The sequence below is a fragment of the Choloepus didactylus genome, chromosome 8 (genome assembly GCF_015220235.1).
Source record: "Choloepus didactylus isolate mChoDid1 chromosome 8, mChoDid1.pri, whole genome shotgun sequence".
Lineage (NCBI taxonomy): Eukaryota > Metazoa > Chordata > Mammalia > Pilosa > Megalonychidae > Choloepus > Choloepus didactylus.
This window is the reverse complement of record NC_051314.1, coordinates 14,392,507-14,412,303: the sequence shown is the minus strand read 5'-3', so window position 1 is coordinate 14,412,303 and position 19,797 is coordinate 14,392,507. Positions and strand designations below refer to the sequence as shown.

Sequence of the window (19,797 nt, the reverse complement as noted above, 5' to 3'; positions counted from 1 at the left end):
GCCCGCCCGCCGCGCGCTCCAACTCCAGCTCGGGCCGCTGCTCGCCCGGCGCCGCCGGCTTCTCGCCGCCCGCCCCGGCGCGTCGCCCACCCTCCCGCCAGCCCGCCGTCTCCCCGCGCCATGGCCCGGGCCCCCAGGCCCGCCGCCCACCGCCCGCCGCCCCGCGCGCCCCAGGGGCTCAGCTGATCCTGAATTGGCGGGGGGGTGGGCGGCTGGCGGGATTTCCGGCTTTGGGGACACGCGTCGCCCCCGCGTCTCTAACCTGGACCACCCCCCGCTGCCCGGCCACGTCCATGCCAAGGTAGGTCGGGGCGGGGGAGGAAGGAAGGAAGGAAGGGCTCAGCTCCGATGCCCGTGGCTTGGCGCGTTGGGCTCTTTCTTTATTGAAGCGTTTATTTATTTATTTCTGGGGACCGGCTCCCCCACCCGCGCGTGCCCATCAGGTGGGCTCCCCCCCTCCACACCGGTGCTTTGGGGGCGGGTGCTTTGGGAGGAAGGATGGGAAACTTTGACCGGTCCCCTCTCCAAGGCCACGAAAGTTCTTTCGGTGCCAATGCCGAAGCCGGCTGAGGGAGCCGCTGCAGAAATTTATTCAACAAGTCAGGCTGCCCGCGGGGCCCAGGCTGTCTGTCTGTCCCACTGCCTCACTGCTGCGGCGCTGCGGCCAGAGCTGGTGCCAGTGTCCTGCTGGCGGGCTGCTCCGGGAGTGCTGGCCGAGGCCGGGTGGCAGCTGGGGGATGGAGTGGGGGAATCCCAGGCAAGGTTTAACTTTCCAAGAGGCCCCGGGTGGTGAGAGGGTCCCCTCCCCGGCCAGCACCGCAGACGCTGCCCAAGGCTGAGGTGCATGAAGCCAGGCCTGGGTGGGAGCTGGGACTCTTTGGGGGTAAAAGGAATCCTCAGCAGCGCTGGGGCTGGTTATATAATGAGTGTTTATGATGATTGGGTTTTAATTGTCTGCTGGGTGGCATGAGTGCTGGAGGGCGGCAAGAGGGGCCGGCAGGGGGTGGGAAGTCCTGTTTAGCAGGGAGGTCTTGATGCCCGTGCGGGAGGGGGCTCGTGGATGGACCCAGCCCGAGGCCTCAGTCAGCTGCTCTGCTGGCGTCCTCCCCCTCCTATGGGTCCTAGGGGCTCCTGAGCCCCGGATGAGTTTGGGGTCTGGGGAGACCCCTGAGCTGTATTCTGGCCCCGGGAATCTGTATCTGAGGCTGGCGGTGTGTGTGCATGTGCGTGTAAGGAGCCTGCGTGTGTCTGTGCCTGGGTGGTGTGATGGGTCCGACTCGCCGTGAGGAGGCTCCTAGGGGCTGGAGGGCTCAGCTGTCCTGAGCAGGGGGTCAGTCTGTCCTTCTATCTCTTGCCTCCTGGGGGATTCGCCCTCAGATACTGGCATCGCCTTGGGGCGAGGGTGCTGTGCAGAGGGGGGCTGTGGGACCATGGGCTGGGCCTCGTGGGAGAGAGATTGCCTGGCCGAGGGGTTCGGGCCTGCCTCCCTGCTGCCCAGGTCCCCAGGCCCTGCCCATGCTGCCAGGCCACATCTTGGATCAACGTCTCTCCTCGGCCCCAAAGACTGGCATCTGGAAACTCCTGTCCACCCTTCAGGACAAACTTTCTCTGCGGGCTCCAGGACCAGGGGCTGGGAGGGGGGTGGGTAGGGGGGTGGGGGTGGGGAGTCTAGAGATCTCCCTGCCCCCTTTCCACCTCTGCCGTCAGATCAGAGGGAGGGGACGCCAGTGAGTGACAGGCCAGGGCCAGACAGGTGACGCTCAGCTGGGGACCACTTCTGGGGCTGGGGTCTGGGGGTGGAAGAGGAAAAGGGCCATCCTGGAGGTGGGGTGGGGTCAGGCTGAGCCGACCTGACACAAAATTCATGATGCCCGCCACCCTTCCCTTGTACCCTAGACGGGTCCCTCATACACATCCTCTGCTCTCCCTTCCAGGCGGCTCCAAGCTTACCCTGCCTGCCCCGGGGCCACCATGCTGGGCAGCTAGGGGAGGAGCTGTGACCTGACCGAAAGCCCCTCCCCCTTATTTGGCCGAGGCTTTCCACCCTCTTACCCCCCTCCTCTGCCCCAGTCCTGCATACCCCCCCTGCCCCCCACCCTCCCGGGCCCTGGGGAGTGGGCTAAGGCTGAGAGGGCGTCTTCGAGGCCCACGAGGGACATCCAGAGGCAGTTCTGGCCATCCCTGTGCGCTGAGTCTCCTTGACCTTGGGTGGGGAGGGGGGGATGGAGGTGGCTGTGGGAAGCCCCTCCCCCCATCCTCTCTCGCTGGCTCCAGACACCGTCCCTGTGCCTCTCGTCTGCCCCACACGAGCCTGCAGCCCAGCCGGGGCGCTTCCAGGAGCTGCCACTTCAGAGCCTCTTGGATCCCCACCCTGCGCCCAGGGGTTCGCCGCCTCCGACGCCCCTCCCCCAGGCCCCTTCAGTGTGAGAGCTGCGGGTCCCTCGTCACCTCTCCCCCTGCCCCTGGGCCGGGCCTTCGGAAAGGGGCTCCAGGAAAGTATGTTTCTGGATATCACTCTGTCCCTGCCCCAGGCTCACGGGGTCTCCCGCCCCCTGCAGCTTCTCGGCGCTTTCCAAGGCAACAGGATAGGCTCTGCTGTGGTTCCTTGGTTCACGCCTGTCTCCCCGTTGTCTGCGGCCTGCCTCGACCTCTGATTCCCCAGCCCCTGGCTCAGGACCTGCCTAGTAAGGGTCCAAAGGAGGGGACATGTGTGGGGCCCTCGGGGAAGGGGAGGCCTTCCCTCACCTCCCCCCACCTCTCCCTCCAGCCTGCGCCCCCTCCTCCCGCTCCTCTCCCTGTCTTCTCCTCCCTCCCCCACCTCTCCTTTCTGTCCCCTGCCCTCCCTCCTCTTCTTTTCTGCAGAACATGTTCTTCTTAGCTGTTCCCGGGATGTGCCCTGCCTAGATGCCCCCACCCCCGGGCTGGGCTGGGGCTCAGAGACACCTCAGGGTGCTGTCAACCACTGGCACAGTGTGTGTGTGTGTGTGTGTGTGTCTGTGTGTGCGCGTGTATCCCTGGACTCCTTGCATCTGTAAGTCCGTGGGCTCTTGGGCCTATTAGGGCTGCGGGTCTGTGAGCCTCTGAGTGTGTGTGTGTGTGGCTCCGTCATCTGTGGGCCTGGTGTGTGTGCATTCTTTGGCTTTGTGGGTGTGTGGATTCCTGGGTCTGTGGGCCTGTGGATCCTGATATCCAGGAACCTGTGGGCTGATATCTCCCCTTCATGGCTGCCAGTCTCCAGAAGGAAGAAAACAGATCTGGTTTCCAGATTTCCTTTCCCCTCGTCTCTTTCTTAAGCACCTACTATGCACCGAGCCTGTTCCAGTTCCCTTGGGACCCAGTGGTGAACAGGAGGGATGGGACAGCCCCTACCCTCTTGGGGCTTCTGTAGCCCTGGGAGAGACTCTGCGGCCCCCTGCCTGCCCCAGGGCCCCCCTCCTGCCCCAGGGCCCCGTGTCCGCTCGTGGTCAACCCAGGCCTGCCTCCCAGACCTTGGCGCTTCACCTCCGCAGCCCCACCTCCCTCATCTTCCCTTTATCTTGGGTTCTAGTCCATTTTGAGAGGAGCCTCAGGGTTACCCTCCCGTCCCCGCTGACCACCACCCTGGGGACCAGCCAGGCACCCCCCACCCCCACCCCGTGCTGGCCTAGGGACTCAGGCCTGTCTCCCCTGTGTGTCTCATCCTGCCGATCACAAGCATGGCCCAGAGGGGCAAGTCACTTAGCATCCCAGGAGCAGCAGCTTCTTGCAAAATTGGGGTACTGTCTGCCACCTTAAAAGATTTTTTGTGAGGCTTAGAAGTATCTCTATGCTGCCTGGCATCGGGCTTGGTACAGCAAAGCTGGTTTTCTTTCAGTAAGGCACTTTCCTAATCACTTTCCCATTTATTATCTTTTTTGTGAGGTAGAGAAGTTTCGTGTTCTGCATTTTATGCAAGAGGAAATGAATCTGGGTGAGGCTGTGTAATGTGGTGAGGGTGGAGGTGGACCCGAACCTGGGTCCCAGGACTCCTGACTCAGTGCTGTTTCTGGAACACCCTCCCTCTCGTCAGGGACCACAGTCACTCTGATTTGTTAGATGAAGTAACAACCCAAGACCCTAATTACTGCAGAATAAAAAATTATCAACAGTGGCAACGCTGGGAGCTGGTCAAACACACCAACGGAGATTCAAGCGCAGCTTCACTTGCTGGCACTTGTTACGAGGCCGAGAGTGACTGAAGAACAGTGAGGATGCTGGGGACAGCCCTGGGGACAGGGCGGTGGGGAGGGGGCAGGCACATGGGCTGAACCTCCTGCCCACAGCCTGGCCTGGGCAACTGTTTAACTGGGGACCTGGAGTTGGGCTGCCCAGATTCAAATCCCATCTCTTTCGCTAAGTAGCTCTTGACCTTGGGAAAATCCTGGAACCTTCCTGCATCTCAGTTCTCTTACCTATAAAGTAGAGATAACAATAGCATTTCCTACCCTGGGTTGTACCTGGCGCACAGTAAGTGCTCAGTAAATGCTGGCTGTGATTCTTTTTAGCTGTCATGGGAGAGGTTGCTGATCTAGTTCACTGAACGCTTTGCAAAGCTGGGAGAATTAGCTGTCGATTTTGGTGACTGCAAGATGTGGGCAGGCTCAGATGGCCGGACCAGAGCAAATTTCCTGTCAGGTCCTGCACTTGGAGGCCAAATTTCAGCCATCTCTCTTCAGTCTAGAGGAGCCCTGGCTTGGCTGTGGCTCCTCTGAAGAAGATCTGAGGGCATCAGTGGACCACAGGCCACAGTGTTACAGGGTTGCCAGCTGGGCTCTGGGGCTGTCGGGCTGCATCAAGAGAGGCCCCACCTTTGGAGTCAGGCAGGTGACCTGTCTGTTGGTGTTCTTGATGCATACGTTGCCCTTCCCTTGCAGAGGAAAAGGGGCAAACTAGATTGTGACTGGGGAGGGGTCTCAGGAAGGCGGATGATCTGGAAATTTCTCTGCAAGGAATGATTGAGGGAGCTGGTGACTACAGGGCTGGGGCAGATGAGGCTCAGGGGTGGGCGGGCTGTTGTCACACATCTGCAGGACTGTCATGCAGAAGAGGGAACAGGGGAGGCTTCCAAGGGTTCTGGAATCCCAGCTGGAAGATTCTGCGAGGCAGGTTTCCCACAGCTTCCCAAAGACTGTTCTACAGGCCGTGGGGCAGTTTCTGCACTGGTGTGTGAGTGAGTGTGTGCTGTGTGTGCGTGTCTGTGTTTCCCTGATTGTGTGTGATGTTGTGTATACGTGAGTGTGTGATCTTTGTCGCTTATCAGTGTGTGGTGATAGATTAGGCCACTTCAGGGGTCTTGTTTTCAGAGATTCCCTGTTTGAAGATTTGGATCCCATTAGTGTCTAAAAACAAACCCATCTGTGTTTCTGGGACTCCAAGCTTCCAGAATTCTAGAATTCCGTGGATGTGCAGCTGGCAAGAATGGGAGCACGTCGTGGGGGTGCCCCGGGAGCTTGCCTGGTGTCTGGTGTGTGGTCACGTGTGTCCCCCCAGCTCTTCCTCCCCTAGGCCCTCGCTGCATAGATGGGCACCGAGGGCACCCACCAGGCGAGTCACAGGCCAAGATGGGCTTGTGTGGGGTGGGAGCACAGGCCTCTGCCTCCGTGCCCGTGCCAGAGACTGCCCCTCACTGTGGCAGCTAAGAGCACCCCGGGCGGGACTCCAGGAGGCCCTGTGTGTAATTGCTGCCTGTTCTTCTGCAGGGACACAGGCTGGTGTGTGCTTGATGGAGGAGTAAGCAGGTTGCGTGCCCGTGTGTGCCTGTGAACACACACGCTCATATACACATGCTCACGGCACTCACAGACACACCCTCACACTCACACACGTGTATGCACTTCCTCATATGCATACTCACACTCTCATACACACACACTGAGTGTCACACTCACCCACACTCACATATACTCTCTCTTACACACACTCACACTCTCTCTCTCACACACACGCACACAGGGACCCGTGTGGCTGGGCCTCATCAGGACCCTGAGCTCTGGGCACACAAGGCCACCCCCTGCCCCACCCTCTGAGGGCCCTGGAGCTCCACTGTATCCCCACAGCCTGGCGATCTGCAGGGTGCTGGGCACCCAGATGCCTATTCCTGTCCCAGGTGGTGCCTGAATGGTTGGGCTTGCAAGTGGACAGACTGGGCTTGGAGCTGGCTCTGCCCCTGACAGCTGGGTGACCTCAGGTCTCACTGCCCCTCCCTGAGCCACGTGCTCCCCTCTGTGCGGTGGGACCAAGGATGGTCTGCGTGTTGTGGGGCTGGGCTGGGAATCCACGTGGAAAGCCCTCAGCCCATCACCTGGTACAAAGTCAGGCTCAGCCAGAGCTGCTGGTGGTGCTGAGATGATGGGGGCTGGGGAACTGGGGGCGCAGGGCTGGCGGCCCCGTGGGACAGCCCAGCTGGCCCCACCTGTGCTCAGGCACCTGCTTCACGGGCCCTGATTACCTTCCTATCCACCTCCCATTCCCTCTTCGCAAGGGCTTCTGAGGCAGGTAGGAGGAGGGCTGCGCTTTTAGAGAGGGAAACTGAGGCTCAGAGGAACAGGGGAGTCAGGAACAGGGGAGTGTCCCAGACACAGCGGGCACCTGCTTGCAGGGACCAGTCCAGTGGCCACCCCGCAGCCTGGCAGGCCCACCCTGGGAGGGAGTGTCAGGGTCAGGTCCCAGGAGCACGAGAGGGAGGTGATATGGGGACATGGAGGTGGCTCAGACTCTGGATCCAGGTGGGCCTGAGTTTGAATCCAGCAGCGCTGTCACCTGAAGCAAGTCCTCTCATGTCTGCGAGGCTCTGTCTGCAGATGGGCTGGTGCACGGGGGAACCCACCTGCCAGCCATGGGCACACAGACAGCTGGGGACGTGAGCTGGGCCACAGGGGCTTAGGGATTCTGGGCTGGACTTAGGGGCTTGGGGAGTGAGTCAGGGGTGGTGGGCTGGGTGGTCACTGGGGAGCAGGTCAGAGGGTGTTGGCCTGGGTCATCGTTGGGAAGCAGATCAGAGGGTGGAGGGCTGGGTGGTCACTGGGGAGCAGGTCAGAGGGTGGAGGCCTGGGTCATCGTTGGGAAGCAGATCAGAGGGTGGAGGGCTGGGTGGTCACTGGGGAGCAGGTCAGAGGGTAGAGGGCTGGGTGGTCACTGGGGAGCAGGTCAGAGGGTGCAGGCCTGGGTGGTTGTGGCCCCTAGGAGTCCCACAGTGAGGGAGGAAAGGCAAGTGGACGGATGACACAGTGTGACAGCTTTAAATAGGGACGAGAGTAAAAAAGCAAGTGAATGAAGGCAGATGGAGCTGAGTGCGAGGAAAGGGGTGGTTACAGGCCATCCCAGGGCCCAGGGCAGCCGCTCCCGCCCATGTGGTTGCAGAGAAGGGCGGCTGCTTGTGCTGTGTGAGGATGGTATCGGGGCAGAAGCTCAGCCAAGCAATTCTACCTTTAGGATCCTTCTCAACCCCTCCCTCTTCTCATCTCCTCGCACTGAGGCCAGGCCACCCCCTCTCCAGCCTCCTCCCGGCCTCCCTGCTCCACCCCTGGCCCTCTACTCCACTCCCTCCTCAGCCCCCAGAGCAATGGCTCAAAGTCACAAACCAGGCTTGCCACTCCCCTGCCTCAAGCCCTCCTTTGGCTTCTGGTTGCACTTGGGATAAAACCCAGCTCCTCCTGTGGGCTCACCAGGCCCTGTGTAACGGGCCCTGCCATGCTTTCCCATCTCATCCCACCCCAGGTTCAGCCACAAGGGCCTCGTTTCTGCTCCTCGAACGCACTGTGCTCCTTCTGGCCTCCCAGCATCCTCACAGGCTGTTCCTTCTACCTGGAATGCTGTTCCCTCAGAGCCCCTGTGGCCGGCACCTTCTGGTGCTAGTTGTTTTAGCTTAAAGGTCTCTTCCTTTGGAGAGGACAAGGGGGTTTTCTCCCTACGCTCACCTCTCTCTCTTTATTTACTTCCCAGTACTTTTTATTTGTTCATTCAACAAATAGTCATTGAATGCCCAGTATGTCCCAGGCACTGTTCCAGGCGCCAGGGCTATGGCGGGGAACGAAACAGACCCAAATCCCTGCTGTGTTACAGCCTTCTTTCAAGTCAGGGAGACAGACACAGAATCATAAAGCTGCAGATACCTCAACTGCATGTCTGATGGTGAGTAGAGCTGTGGAAAACCAGAGAGAGGGAAATTAATTGACCTGTTCATCTCTCTCCCTCTCTGGAGTGTTGGCTGAAGGGGGGCTGGTGCCATGTGTAGCCCCCAAGCCTGCACATAGTAGGTGCTCAGGAAATGTTTGCTGGATGAATTAATGAATCAGCAAGGCCTGGAAGAACAGGGCCTGGGTTGATGGAGGGGAGGGTGCTCTGGGGAGAGAGCCTGCAGGAGGGCGAGCCGGGCCCCAAAGGATCCGAAGGTGCCGAGTGTGGCAGGAGTGTGGGGTTGCTGGAGGGGGTGGTGGGCTCCAGCCACCTGGAACCACCCCAGGGAGGATGGTTTTCAGCCCAGGGGGGTTGGCACGTGGCGGGCCGAGGTGCCTGGGAGCTTATGTAAGGCCTGTGGTTGTTTTTCTGGAACCAAGAGCAAACCCTGGGGCTGGGGAGAAAACTGCCTCCCTGACCAGCCGGGCGAAGTGACAGGAGGCGCCAACTGCCACCCGTCGTCCCTGGGAGCCAGAGAAATGTCCAATTGCATCAGCTCGGGGCGGCTCAGCCAATAGCTCAGCAGCCACAGGCAGTGGCCCTGTGGGTGTCAGGGATTTGGGTCCCATCTCCCACTCACCCTGCCCAGTCTGGCCACCCTCAGGGGTCTAGGGCCCAGGGGCTTCAGCAGGCTGGGCTCCTGGGATTGGTAGCAGCCCGGGTGAGGTCATGGGGGGCAGGCCCTGGGGAGCGGCTGTCTGTCCCTCCTGTCATTGGCTGTCTGGACAGGCTCTTGGCTGCAGAGGGGTCCCACAGAGGGGGCCAGGTGGCCACAGTTGCCTGTCAGTCAGTGGGCCTGCAGGGCTGGTGCTGGGATTCTGGTCTCCAAATGTGGCCTAATTCGACACCCAGCTCAGTGTGTAGGCTTGGCATGCCCCTCCCTTCTTGGAGCCTCAGTTTCCCCATCTGCCCAATGGGTGTACACATCCTTTCTGGGGTTGTTGTGGGCATCTGAGGAAACCAGGAAGGGGAATGGTTGGGGAAAGCCTGTGCCTCCGATTCAGAGTCAGGACTGGCTATGTGATTTGTGGGGTTCAGTGCAAAGTGAAAACACGGGGCCCCTTGGTGAAAAATTATTAAGAATTTCAAGATGGTGACAGAAGAGCATTAAACCAAGCTCAGGGCCCTTCCAAGTGCGGGCTCTGGGTGGCTGTACAGGTCACCCACCTGTGAAGTCATCCCTGAGGTTATTTGACTATGTGCTTGTCCTGCCCCTTCTCTGGGCCTCAGTTTCTCCTACTGAGTTTGGTTCCTAAGGTCCTCAGTGTCCCAGCTTTATGATGCACTGGGCTGGGGGGCCCTGGGTCAAGCCCTGGATCTCAGCTCAGGTGTTGCCTCCTCGGGAAAGTCTGTCCAGATCCCCCCACCCCCTGCTTGCCTAGGTCCCCCAAGTAGCTGATCCCACAGCACCCCAACTTCTCCTTCATCACAGCCTTCATCCTGGCAATTATGATGGTCTTTACAATAACTACCCTCCCCCCCTTTTTTTTTTGCAAATTTTCCTTCTCTTTGGTTATGTAATAAATACATAATAAATACATAATTCTGCTCATTGTAAAAAATTGATCATGTTTACTTTCTAAGAAGGTTTTCTTCTCCCCACTTTTTACTTGCTGAAACCGAGGCTCAGCAAGGTTGACCGGGCTTGCTCAGCAACCACCCAGTTTATAAGCGGATTCAAACTTGGGTGCATCTAGCCCCTCAGCTCTGCCCTCAACCCTGTGGTTGAGCAGTGGGGCATCTGTAGACCCTGGGGCTGGGTGCTGAAGCCGTGTCCCTCCCTGTGGCCTACACCCACCAGGTGCCACCCTCTGTCTCCCCCAGGGCCCCCTGCCCAGTGCCAACATGGCGGAGAGTGCCTCGCCGCCCTCATCTGCCGCAGCCCCGGCCACTGAGCCCACAGTCACGGAGCAGCCGGGGCCCCAGAGTCCCCCTCCGTCCCCTCCAGGCCAGGAGCAGCCCCTGGATGGAGCCGACCCGGACGTCCCACACCCGGACCTGGCCCCCGTTGCCTTCTTCTGCCTGCGACAGACCACCAGCCCCCGGAACTGGTGCATCAAGATGGTGTGTAACCCATATCCTTTGTGTAGCCTTGGCTCAGGGGGCCCTGTCCCGGGGCCCAGCCCTGGGTCCGGCTGTTCCCTGATGAGGCCCTGCGTGCTCCTGCCTGGCTCTGAGTGGGAGCCCTGGAGGCCTGGGGCGAGGCTGTTGGGCCTTGGTGACGGTGAGGGGCCCCGGTGGCAGGTTCAGGGAGACAGACAGGGCACGGAGGTTGGACTGATGAGGACCTGGTGTCTCTCTGACGTGAAGGTTCTGGAAGTCGCTGATAACTGTGGGGTCAGTTCAGTGACCGGCTGGTTCAGAACGTCCTCAGATGGGAGCCCCGGGTCAGCCCAGTGACTGAGCTGTTTGATGGACAGTGACCACATGGGAGGATGAGGGAGATGATGGAGGAGTCAGTGGGTGTGAGCCCGGGTGGCAGCTGGTCCCAACACGCAGGGTGAGGTCCTGCCTGCCTGGCTCCTGCTCCTCCTGGGCTCCACCCAGGTATGGGGCAGCAGCAGAAGTGGCCTCGCATGTCTTCCTACCTTCACCCCTGCCTCCAGCCTGCTCCTGTCACTCTCAGCTTAAAACCCTTCATGGTTTCCCATTGCCCTCGAGGTGCAGAGCAAAGTCCTAACCCGGCTCAAAGGTCCGGCCTGTTCCCCTCGTCCCCCTCCCTACCTCACTCCCCACCAGGCTTCCTCCCCTATGCTCTTCTGGGCCTCAGGACCTTCTCACATGCTGTTCCCTCTGTCTAAAATGCTTTTCCCTTCCCTCTTCACCTGGCCAAAATCAAGAAAGTGGAAAGACAAGCTACAGAATGGGAAAATATAATTGCAATACATATATCCGATAAGGACATAATGTTCATAATGTAAAAGAGCTTTTATAGTGCTTTTACATTGGCATTTTACAATGCCATTTTACAATGACAAACAATGCTGCATCCTTCAAATCACAGCTTAAGCGTCACCTCCTCGGGAGGTGATTTCCCACCAGCCTCTCTGACCTCTTTGTGGGTTGTGTCATCCCATTTGTCACCTTCTAGCTGCAGGACCCAATTGAACATCTGTCTCTTCCACTTGCACTGTAAGGCTCACCAAGTCAGGATGGTCTCTGCTGTGTTCATGGCTGGATTCCAGCCCCTAGCCTGGGGCCTGGCCCATTGTGGGTGCTCGGTCAGTATTTGCTGGGTGCACAGTGGCAGCGCCTCAGCTGAGTCTTTGGTAGGAGGGTGTTCCAGGCAGAAGGGGCAGCCCGAGCAAAGGCCCAGAGGAGGGGGACCCGAAGGCCGATGGGTGTGGTTGGAGTGGAAGGAGCAAGGGGCGGAGTGAGGAGAGGTGAGGCTGGCGGGGGTGAGGGTGGGTCTGCAGGGCCTTGCGGGCCCAGCGAGGAGTTGGACTGTGTTCTTAGAGCAGTGGGGAGCCAGTGAAGAGTCTGACACAGGAGAGTGACCTGGAGAGATCTGGGTCTTGGAAGGACCGCTGAGCTGTCAAGTGGGGCCTGGGGTCTGGGGGCTGGTGGCGCCATGGTCCTGGGGGCCCACCCAGCAGAACAGAGCCCCTGCTGGGGCCTGAGGCCTCAGAGGCCGGGGGGCGGTGCTGGGGGGAGTCAGGCTGCAGGACCGAGCTGGAGTGGGCCGGGAAGCTGCCAGGGACACAGCCTGGGATGGGGGAGTATGGGAAGAGCTGCCCCATCCTAGGCCCAGCCCTGGACACGGGGGACGCCTGGGATGCAGACTGGGGTGGCGAGGCTGGTCCCCAGAAAGGCCTGGGCCCAGACCTGCTAGGCGGCTGGGGTGGTGATGGACCCTGGACCGACCCCGGCACTCAGAAACCAGAGGGTCTCTGCTGGAGTGAGTGGAGGGCAGAGCTGGGTGCCCCCTGTCGGAGGAGGGCAGGGGTCTCGCTGCCCCTTCTGTGGGACAGCACAGGGGGTTCTCAGACATGGCAAGAGGGTCTGCTCATCCATGCTGGGTCAGGCCTTGGGAACATATGGAGGACCAAGAAGCAGAGCTGGTCTGCTCTGGGGAGCTGCTAGGAGTGGGGGACACACTGCAGCTTGTGAGCTGGGGGCAGCCAGGCCCGAGAAGGGGGTGTCTGAGGGAAAGGCCAGCTGGAGGGTCAGGGAGGAGGTGGAACAATGTCACGGGCCTTGCCAGGGCTGGGCGACCAGGGCTGATCCTGGCTCTGCCACTTGGAGCTGTGTGACCTTGGGCAAGTCCCCTTACCTCTCTGGTGGACAGGGCGGTCAATGTCAGCCATTATTCTGGCAAGGAGAATGTCTCATTGCTCCAGGCTGGAGCAGGGGCATGGCTCGGATGACCTTGCCTGGGAACCCCTCTGAGGGGCTCTGGCAGGTCTGGCCAGCCCGAGCGTCCTGGAGCTGCCCCTGGGTGGGGGTCATCCCTGGGCCGGGCTGGTCCTGCCTGCCATGAGCCAGCTGTGTGACTTCGGCTGTCTCCTCTCTCCCTGGGCCTCAGTGCGTTCCCCTGTAAGGGGAGAGGATGGGACATCCCCTTCCAGCCCTGGGATCCTGGGGTGCAGCCCCTCACTTGCCCACAGCACCATCCAATGAGGACCAACTAGCTCATGCAGACCCCAGGCTCCCGTGTTCCTGGCCTGTCAGGCAGACAGAGGACCTGGAATCTCGCTCCTTCTTGTCCTCACGACCCTCCTGCCTCCCCCCTCAGGGGTGTGAGTCAGCCCGGGCCTAGAGACGACAGGGGGCTCGCCCGGGAGGGGAGAGAAGGGTTCCCCGCGTTGGGCAGAGCTGGGCTTGGCCCTCAGGGAGAGCCCTGGGCCCAAGCGTGGGGGAGCCGAGGCGGGGGTGGGACAGAATTCAGCCAAGTGAAGGGGGGGCTTTCCAACACTTGGAGCTGCTGCGAGCAGGGGGCTCCCCCTCCCCAGCCCTCCTCTCCCCCTCCATCAGCAGAGGCTGCTGAGTAGGGGTGGGATGGGGGTAATTCAGGTCTCAGGGGGACATGCTGGATGACTTCTGAGCTGCTCCCTGGCCAGAATTGATGATTCCAAGGAAGAATCACTTAAAAGTGTCAAGTTCTGAGACCCTCAGACTCAAAACTTCTGTGATTGAGTCGAAGCGTTCAAAGGTAAGACAGAAGCCTCAGCAACACTGAAATGCTAAGCTTGTGTGATTCAAAGACCCTGAAGTTCTGTGTTGCAAAGAGCACGTGAGTCTAAGAGTCTAAGATTGGTTCTGCTCCCCACTGAGGACACAAAGGAATGGCAGGTGTGAGGGCAGCAGAGGTGGGCCCGCCGGGGGGCAGCCGTGGAGTCCACGAGGCCTGGGAGGGGGCAGGGCAGCGTGAGGAGGGTCTGCCCCAGATGCCATCCTGGGCTCCAGGGTCCCTGCTGGCCCTGAAGCTGGGTGCTCCCTTACTCAGCCCTCGCTTGGCCAGAACTGGGCCCTGAGTCATCATCTGACTCACCAGAGACCCTCCCTGAGCCGGCAATGTGGGGTGGGAAAGGTCCCCTCACCCAAATGGCAGCCCCGCTCGCTCCCTGGGCCTTGAGCACATGCTGCCAGCTGGGAGGCCTCTGGGTCTGAAACGTCAGGGAAGGGATTGGTTGCACGGTTTGTTTCACAGAGAAGGGGTATGTGGTGCCATGGAAAGTGTGGGGGACTCGAGTCAGACAGACCAGGCCTGGTTCTGCCTCTTGCTGTGTGACCATGGGGCAGTTTCTTACCCTCTCTGAGCCCCAGTTTCCTGGCCTGTCAAACGGGGCTGGTATCACCCCCTCCCTAGGGTTATGCTGAAGACTAAAGCTGAACCTAAGGCCACGTGTGAAAATGGAGCTTCGTAGACTAGATAAAATTGCTGCAGAGGTTATCACTGATATTACCTGTGATTGGGCCCTCCCGGGGAGCTGAGTCAAACTCTGCTTGTAGATTCACTGAAATGTCGGGCATCAGGCCTTTAGATAAAAACATGCATGCAACAGTGTTTGCCGGGAAAATCAGATGCCAGTTCTGGTATTTGGGTAAAGTCGGGCGGCACCGTGCAGACGTTGCTAATCGATCCCGATGCCCTCCAGGGGGACAGCCAGGCAGCCAGGACGAATCGTTTGGAAACCGCTGTTCCGCCCTGGGTTAGACTTCAAGAGCGTTTCTCAGGAGCGTAACCAGCTGCACATGGGAGAAGGGCCTGTGGCAGGCTGTGCCCTGTTTTCTCTCCTCAAGCCTCGGTTTCCGCCTCTCGGTGGTGGGGCGCCTGGGGTGACCTGCAGCGATTCCCGTAAAGCTCCGTGCGGTGTGGCTGGCACAGAGGAGGAAGAACGAGCTCCGGGGCTTCCTTTGCTGGGTGCTCAGCCCGCACGGCTCCCTTCACTCCTCAGAGCCGCCCCAGAGCCGGGTGCCAGCACAGACCGTTTTACATGGAAGCCGGGCTCAGCGAAGCTAAGGGACTCTGGCCCAGGGCTGCCCAGCCAGGGTGCCGAAGGGCTGGATGGAAACCCCGATTCCCAAGACACAGCCCGGTTCTCACGTGCCTGCCGAGGCTCCGTCCTTCCCCCAGGCTGGCGTCCGGAGGTCGGCTTCCCAGTCCCGGGCACCTGAGGGAGGGTCCCTCCGGGGCCCAGCGTCTCCGTTGGGCAGCCACCTCTCCACTCCCTGATGACGTTGCAGCCCCCTCCCCTCCCGGCATGCTCCTGGGCTGTCGCCACCTCTCAGCCAGTGCTGAGCCCGCCGGCCATGAAGGCCTCCTGCCTGCTCTGGGGGGGCCATGAGGGCCTCAAGGCAGGAGACGTCAGCTGCCGAGTGACCTTGGACAAGTCATTGGCCCCATCTCACCCTCAGTCTTCCAGTCTGCAGGATGGGGAGAGCTGGGCATCAAAGCCTGTAAGGGGCCACCTGGGGTCCCCATTTCCCTTCCTCAGGAAGTATCTCGGTGGTGTCTGCAAGGACGCCTTGGCTCAGTGTTCCTTGTGCGTGTGGTCACTCCCTTGGCCTGTGCCTTTGCAGCCATGGGCCTGGTTGCCTGTCCCCCTGCTGTGCCCCTCTATCCCGGGGCTATCTGGCAACGGTCTGAGAGGCCTGTGGGCCAGGCTATTAGGGCCTGCTATGGAGAGAGGGCTGATCCCCCTGGAGGGGCTTGTATCTAGGGAGGGGTGAGGGGAGATAAAGCTCGGAAAGCAGTAAATCTGGTGGGGGGAAAGGGGTCATTGCCACAGGAAGACCCCGCAACCAGTCTCCCTGCCACCCTTGCCTTAGTCATTGAGTCCATCCCCCTGCCTCTGGGCAGGCCATCTCCAAGTCCTGCTGTACCTGTGGCACCTCTTGAGCCACTCCTAGGACCTTTCTGAGGGCTCTTGACTATCAGGAAGTCCTTCTTTAATCTAACCTCCATCCCTCCTGTCTGGGTCCTTTCTCTGTAGCTGGGCCTTTGGGAGCATCTGAGTTTGGGTTCTTTTGTCTTTTCCTGTCTAAACAGGTGGCTCCGCGGATCCCACCCCTCCTGCCCCACTTGGCAGCGGGAGCTGCACCCCCCCCACCCCTGCCCCTGCCCAGTGGAGGGAGCACTGGGACAGGAGCCCAAAGCCAAGTGACCTGGGGCAATCGCCTCTCCCCTTGGACCTGTTCTCTTCTCCTGCCTTGCCTTCCCCCTCAGGGTCCTGGGCTCCAGTGTTTGGAAGCAGTTTGTCATCTGTCAAGTGCTGTGTGCCCCAAGGGGCTGTTGCTACCCCTCCCTCCCTCCCTCCCTCCTTCCTGCCTGCCATCGTTTGTTGGCTTATTCTCTCCTCACTCCAAAGCCTTCCTTAGATAGAATAGTCTAAGTCAGCCTGCATTCCAGGCCTTCCGCAGTCCACCCTGGATTGCCCTCCATCCTACACCACTGTTTCCCTTCTGGACCCTGCTCGGAAGTTCAGACAAGCTGCTGCTGCTGTTTCCTGATGCTTCCATACTCCCCTGTCCCCGGCTCTGGCTTATGCTGGGTCCAGCCCCCTGGGATGCCCTCTCCCCATCTCCATGGCACAATCCCACCAGCCGTACAAGGCCCAGCCTCCAGGCCACATCTGCAGGAAGCTTTCCTGGATCCCCAGCTTTCTCCCCTCTCGGCCCCCCTTTTATGGGTCCTTCCTCTGAGTTTCCTGCTGTCTCACTGTAATTTTCCAGTGCCAGCTCTATCTCCTCACCGGGCTGAGAGGTCCGAGGGCAGGGTCAGTGGCTCTAGCTCCCAGCACAGGCCTGGCCCTGATGGGCCTGTTGTGCAGCTTGCATTTGTTCGACACTTTCCAGAACTTTCCACTTTACAAAGTATTTTCCCACCTGTCATGACTGATTTTCTCTGCCCCTCCCATGAGGTAGCAGGGCAGGGAGTGTGCAAACTCCCCATTCTACAGCTGGGGAGACTGAGGCTGAGGAAGGGCACGCAGCTCGCTCAGGATCACCTGTTGAGTAATCAGCAAAGCCGGGGTGGACAGGAGCCAGGGCTGCAGACTCATGGGGCCAGCTCATGACTGGGGAAGGGTCCCCTCCTCCTCCAGCCCTGGCCTCATCAGAACGCCCAGACGGGCAACGAACATTGCTGGAGGAAGCGCCACATGTCTGGCAAATTGTCCGTTTCCCTCCATCTGGCGTGGAGAAGGTTGTTTTTCTCAGAAGTGAACGTCAGTGTCAAGTTGGACCCTGGAGATGCTCATGGAGGCCAGAGTGGATGCTGCATTCTCATTGGTCAGCAGGGTGGGCTAGATGGCCAATCAGAGGAGCCTGGCTGGGCCAGGGGAGGGCCCTGCCCTCAGGAGATTTCTGTTTAAAGATAGCTCCTGGCCCTGCCTGGGGGAGGGTCATTGAGCCTGGGTCTTGCTGCATGAGTAGGAGTTTTCCATTACAGTCGAGGGATGGTGTTCCAGAAGAGGGAATAGTAGGGAGTTCAGTGTGGCTGAAACAGGGCAAGGTTAGAGCTTGCACTTGATCTTGTGGGCACTGGGGAGCCACCGATAGGTATCCAGCAGGGATGGGACATGGGCAGATTCATTTATTAGAATGGTTGCTCCCAGAGGAGAATGGAGGATGCTTCAGGGGCAGAAAAAATGAGGCCCGGAGACCAAGCAGGAGGCTCCTGCAATGGATATCGATTGACTGAGTGATTCATTCATTTATTCATTCAACAAATATGTGTTGGGCACTGTTCTAGACCTGAGAGATGTCCCCAGCTGTGACCCCAAGGAGTCCCCAGCCTGATGGAGAAGGCAGAGCCACACCCAAGTCACTCTCCTGTGAAGCCAATGGGTTAATGGCTGAGCAGAGGGGCCCGTGGAAGTGCCTGGGCCCCAGGAGAATGGAGTGGACAGCCTGTCCTGCCTGGGGATGCCACAGGGGCCTTCCTGGAGGAGGAGGAGGAGCCAGGACAGGAGAGATTTTGATATGGGGAGAAGTGGAGGGAGAGGGCAATGTCATCTGATGGAGGAAGCCGCCGGGTCAGGGGTCACCAGGGATGCTGGGGAGGCCCCAGCCTGGAGCCGGGGCTGGGGGTTAGTGCGGAAGGTCACTGGGGTCTAGCTAGATTCTGGAGGGAAGGGGGAAGACTGCGAGCAGGCCGGGCCCTGGCGTTCTCTAAGGCCCTGGCCTGCGCTGGATTCCTTTCATCTTCCTGACAGCTCAGCCAGCTAAGGAGATTGCATGTTTGTCAGATGAGGCCCAGAGAGGCCAAGCGCTTGTCCAGGGTCAGCCAGGCTGGCGGTGGCCAGGCCCGGGGCCTGCAGAACGAGAGGCCTGGTAGTAGGTCTTGGAGCTACTGTAGAGCAGGAGTTAGCAAAAGGGCTGGTGGCTAAGGGAGAGCAGCCCCCTCCCAGGCATTTGAAACAAGATTGGATCTCTACTCCTCTGTTCTGCCTGGGCCTTGACTGCCCCCGCTTTGACCTGCACCATCCCTCAGACCACCTCGCCACTCTGTTGGGAGACAAACGGCCCCATTTATTTCCTTCGGAGAGAAATTAATATGTCTTTTTAATCAGCTGGAATGTCTTCCTGCTAAGCTCTCTCCAGCTCTCCCGTGGGGTTGCCTTCCACATACCTGTCCCCACCAGCCTGGTGGAGCTGGGGCTGGCTTTCCTCCTTCTCTTCCCAAGTTCAAATCCCGATGGGGTGCAGGGAGAGGAGGGGGAGACCAGAGGGCTGGGGGCCCAGAAGACACTCAGCACGTAAGGGAGGGAGACCACGAGGAAGGCGGAGGACCTGACCTGGGTTCACGGTGTCCCTGGAGCCCAAGGGGTAGAGTTTCTAGGATAAGGGCTTAACGTGGGCTTGGATGGGGAAATGTCGTACCTTTGTTTTCACTGACCTCTTTCCTTCCATTATGAACAGAGGTAACAAACCACGATGGTATTAGTGGTTCCCGTGAGGGTCACGGGTAGAAAGCACCGATGTTTTCATGGCACATCATGGTTGCTGCAGAGCTCTCAGAATAGCATTTACATTCATCATTGTGTTGAAATCACATAATTGTTAAACCCACCACTGCGTCTTGTTATTGTGTTGCTAAAGAGGCACAAATATTTCTGTATCACAAATTCATTTTAAAAAAATATTTTGATAACTCTTTTAATGGCACTGACTTCTAATCCTAAGGGTTTTTTTTTTTTTTTTTTTTTAATTGCGTCGCAAAACATTATTTTGAGAAGGCACCTATGAGCTCCCCCAAGGAGTTGGGGCACAGAGAACACTAAGAAGCTCTGTTCTAGAAGGAGAGCGGGGTCAGCAGGGCGCGTGCTGCTGGGGCAGCGGGACGTGGCGCTGGTGCGTGGAGGAGGGGTGCAGACAGGTGTGGGGGCTCCTGTGCTTCCGTGTGCCCTGGTGTATGAGCATGTCCCTGTGTGAATGCACCGGACAAGGGAGGTGTGTGTTGGGGGACAGGCCCCCCTGGAGGTGGAGGGAGAATGCCATCTCTCTCCGCCCAGCCCTGGCTCCTTCTGTCTTGTGTTTGAGTTAGCGTCTCCATGGCTGTCTCCACCGGTGGTCTCCAGAGGGCAGGGACTGTGTCTCCTCCATCCAGGGTCCCAAGAGCCACTGTGGACCAGGCACAGAAGGAGGGCCTCAGCGAGGGCATGTTGAATAAACGAATGAGTGATGGGAGTTAAAAAGGAGAGGAGGGGGAGTTCAGGGCAGGAAGGCAGTCCAGAAATCCCTCCTTAGCTGCCTTGATTCCTTCAAGTGATGGGGACCTCACTCTTTCCTGAGGCTGTGCATGCCCCTACCTGTGTCCAGGTACAATGGGATGGATGTGTTCTTCCCTTGGAGAGCACAGCCTGGCTGGGGGTGAGGGGCCAGGGAAAGACCACAGACGTTGAGTTTGAAAGCTGCTGTGAGGAGGGGAGTCTGAAGTTCTGTTAGAGCCCACACCCCTGGTGTCCACACCCCCGGTGTCCACACCCCCGGCCCAGGAGGCAGGGAGGCTTTCCTGTAGGCCCACCTTCTTTGGAGCGGGCTCCTGAGGCTGGGTCAGCTCACAGGCAGTGAGGCCCTGGCGCTTCTCTTCAGCAGTGGCTGAAGCAGAGGCGTCTGGCAAGTCTTCTTGGCTGCAGCTTCCTTCCTGTGGACCGTCCA

The 19,797-nt window shown here is 59.5% G+C and overlaps 1 protein-coding gene across 1 annotated transcript in view; it reads left to right on the top strand.

Annotated features, from left to right (window-relative positions):
- Window positions 1-206: 206 nt before the first annotated feature.
- The window catches only part of CACNA1I (calcium voltage-gated channel subunit alpha1 I), a 113,272-nt gene continuing 93,681 nt past the window's right edge, over window positions 207-19,797 (top strand). The window contains exons 1-2 of the mRNA XM_037845787.1: window positions 207-301; window positions 10,018-10,268. Coding sequence (XP_037701715.1) covers window positions 10,039-10,268 — 230 coding nt within the window. The 5' untranslated portion in view covers window positions 207-301; window positions 10,018-10,038. The remainder of the gene's footprint in view (window positions 302-10,017; window positions 10,269-19,797) is intronic.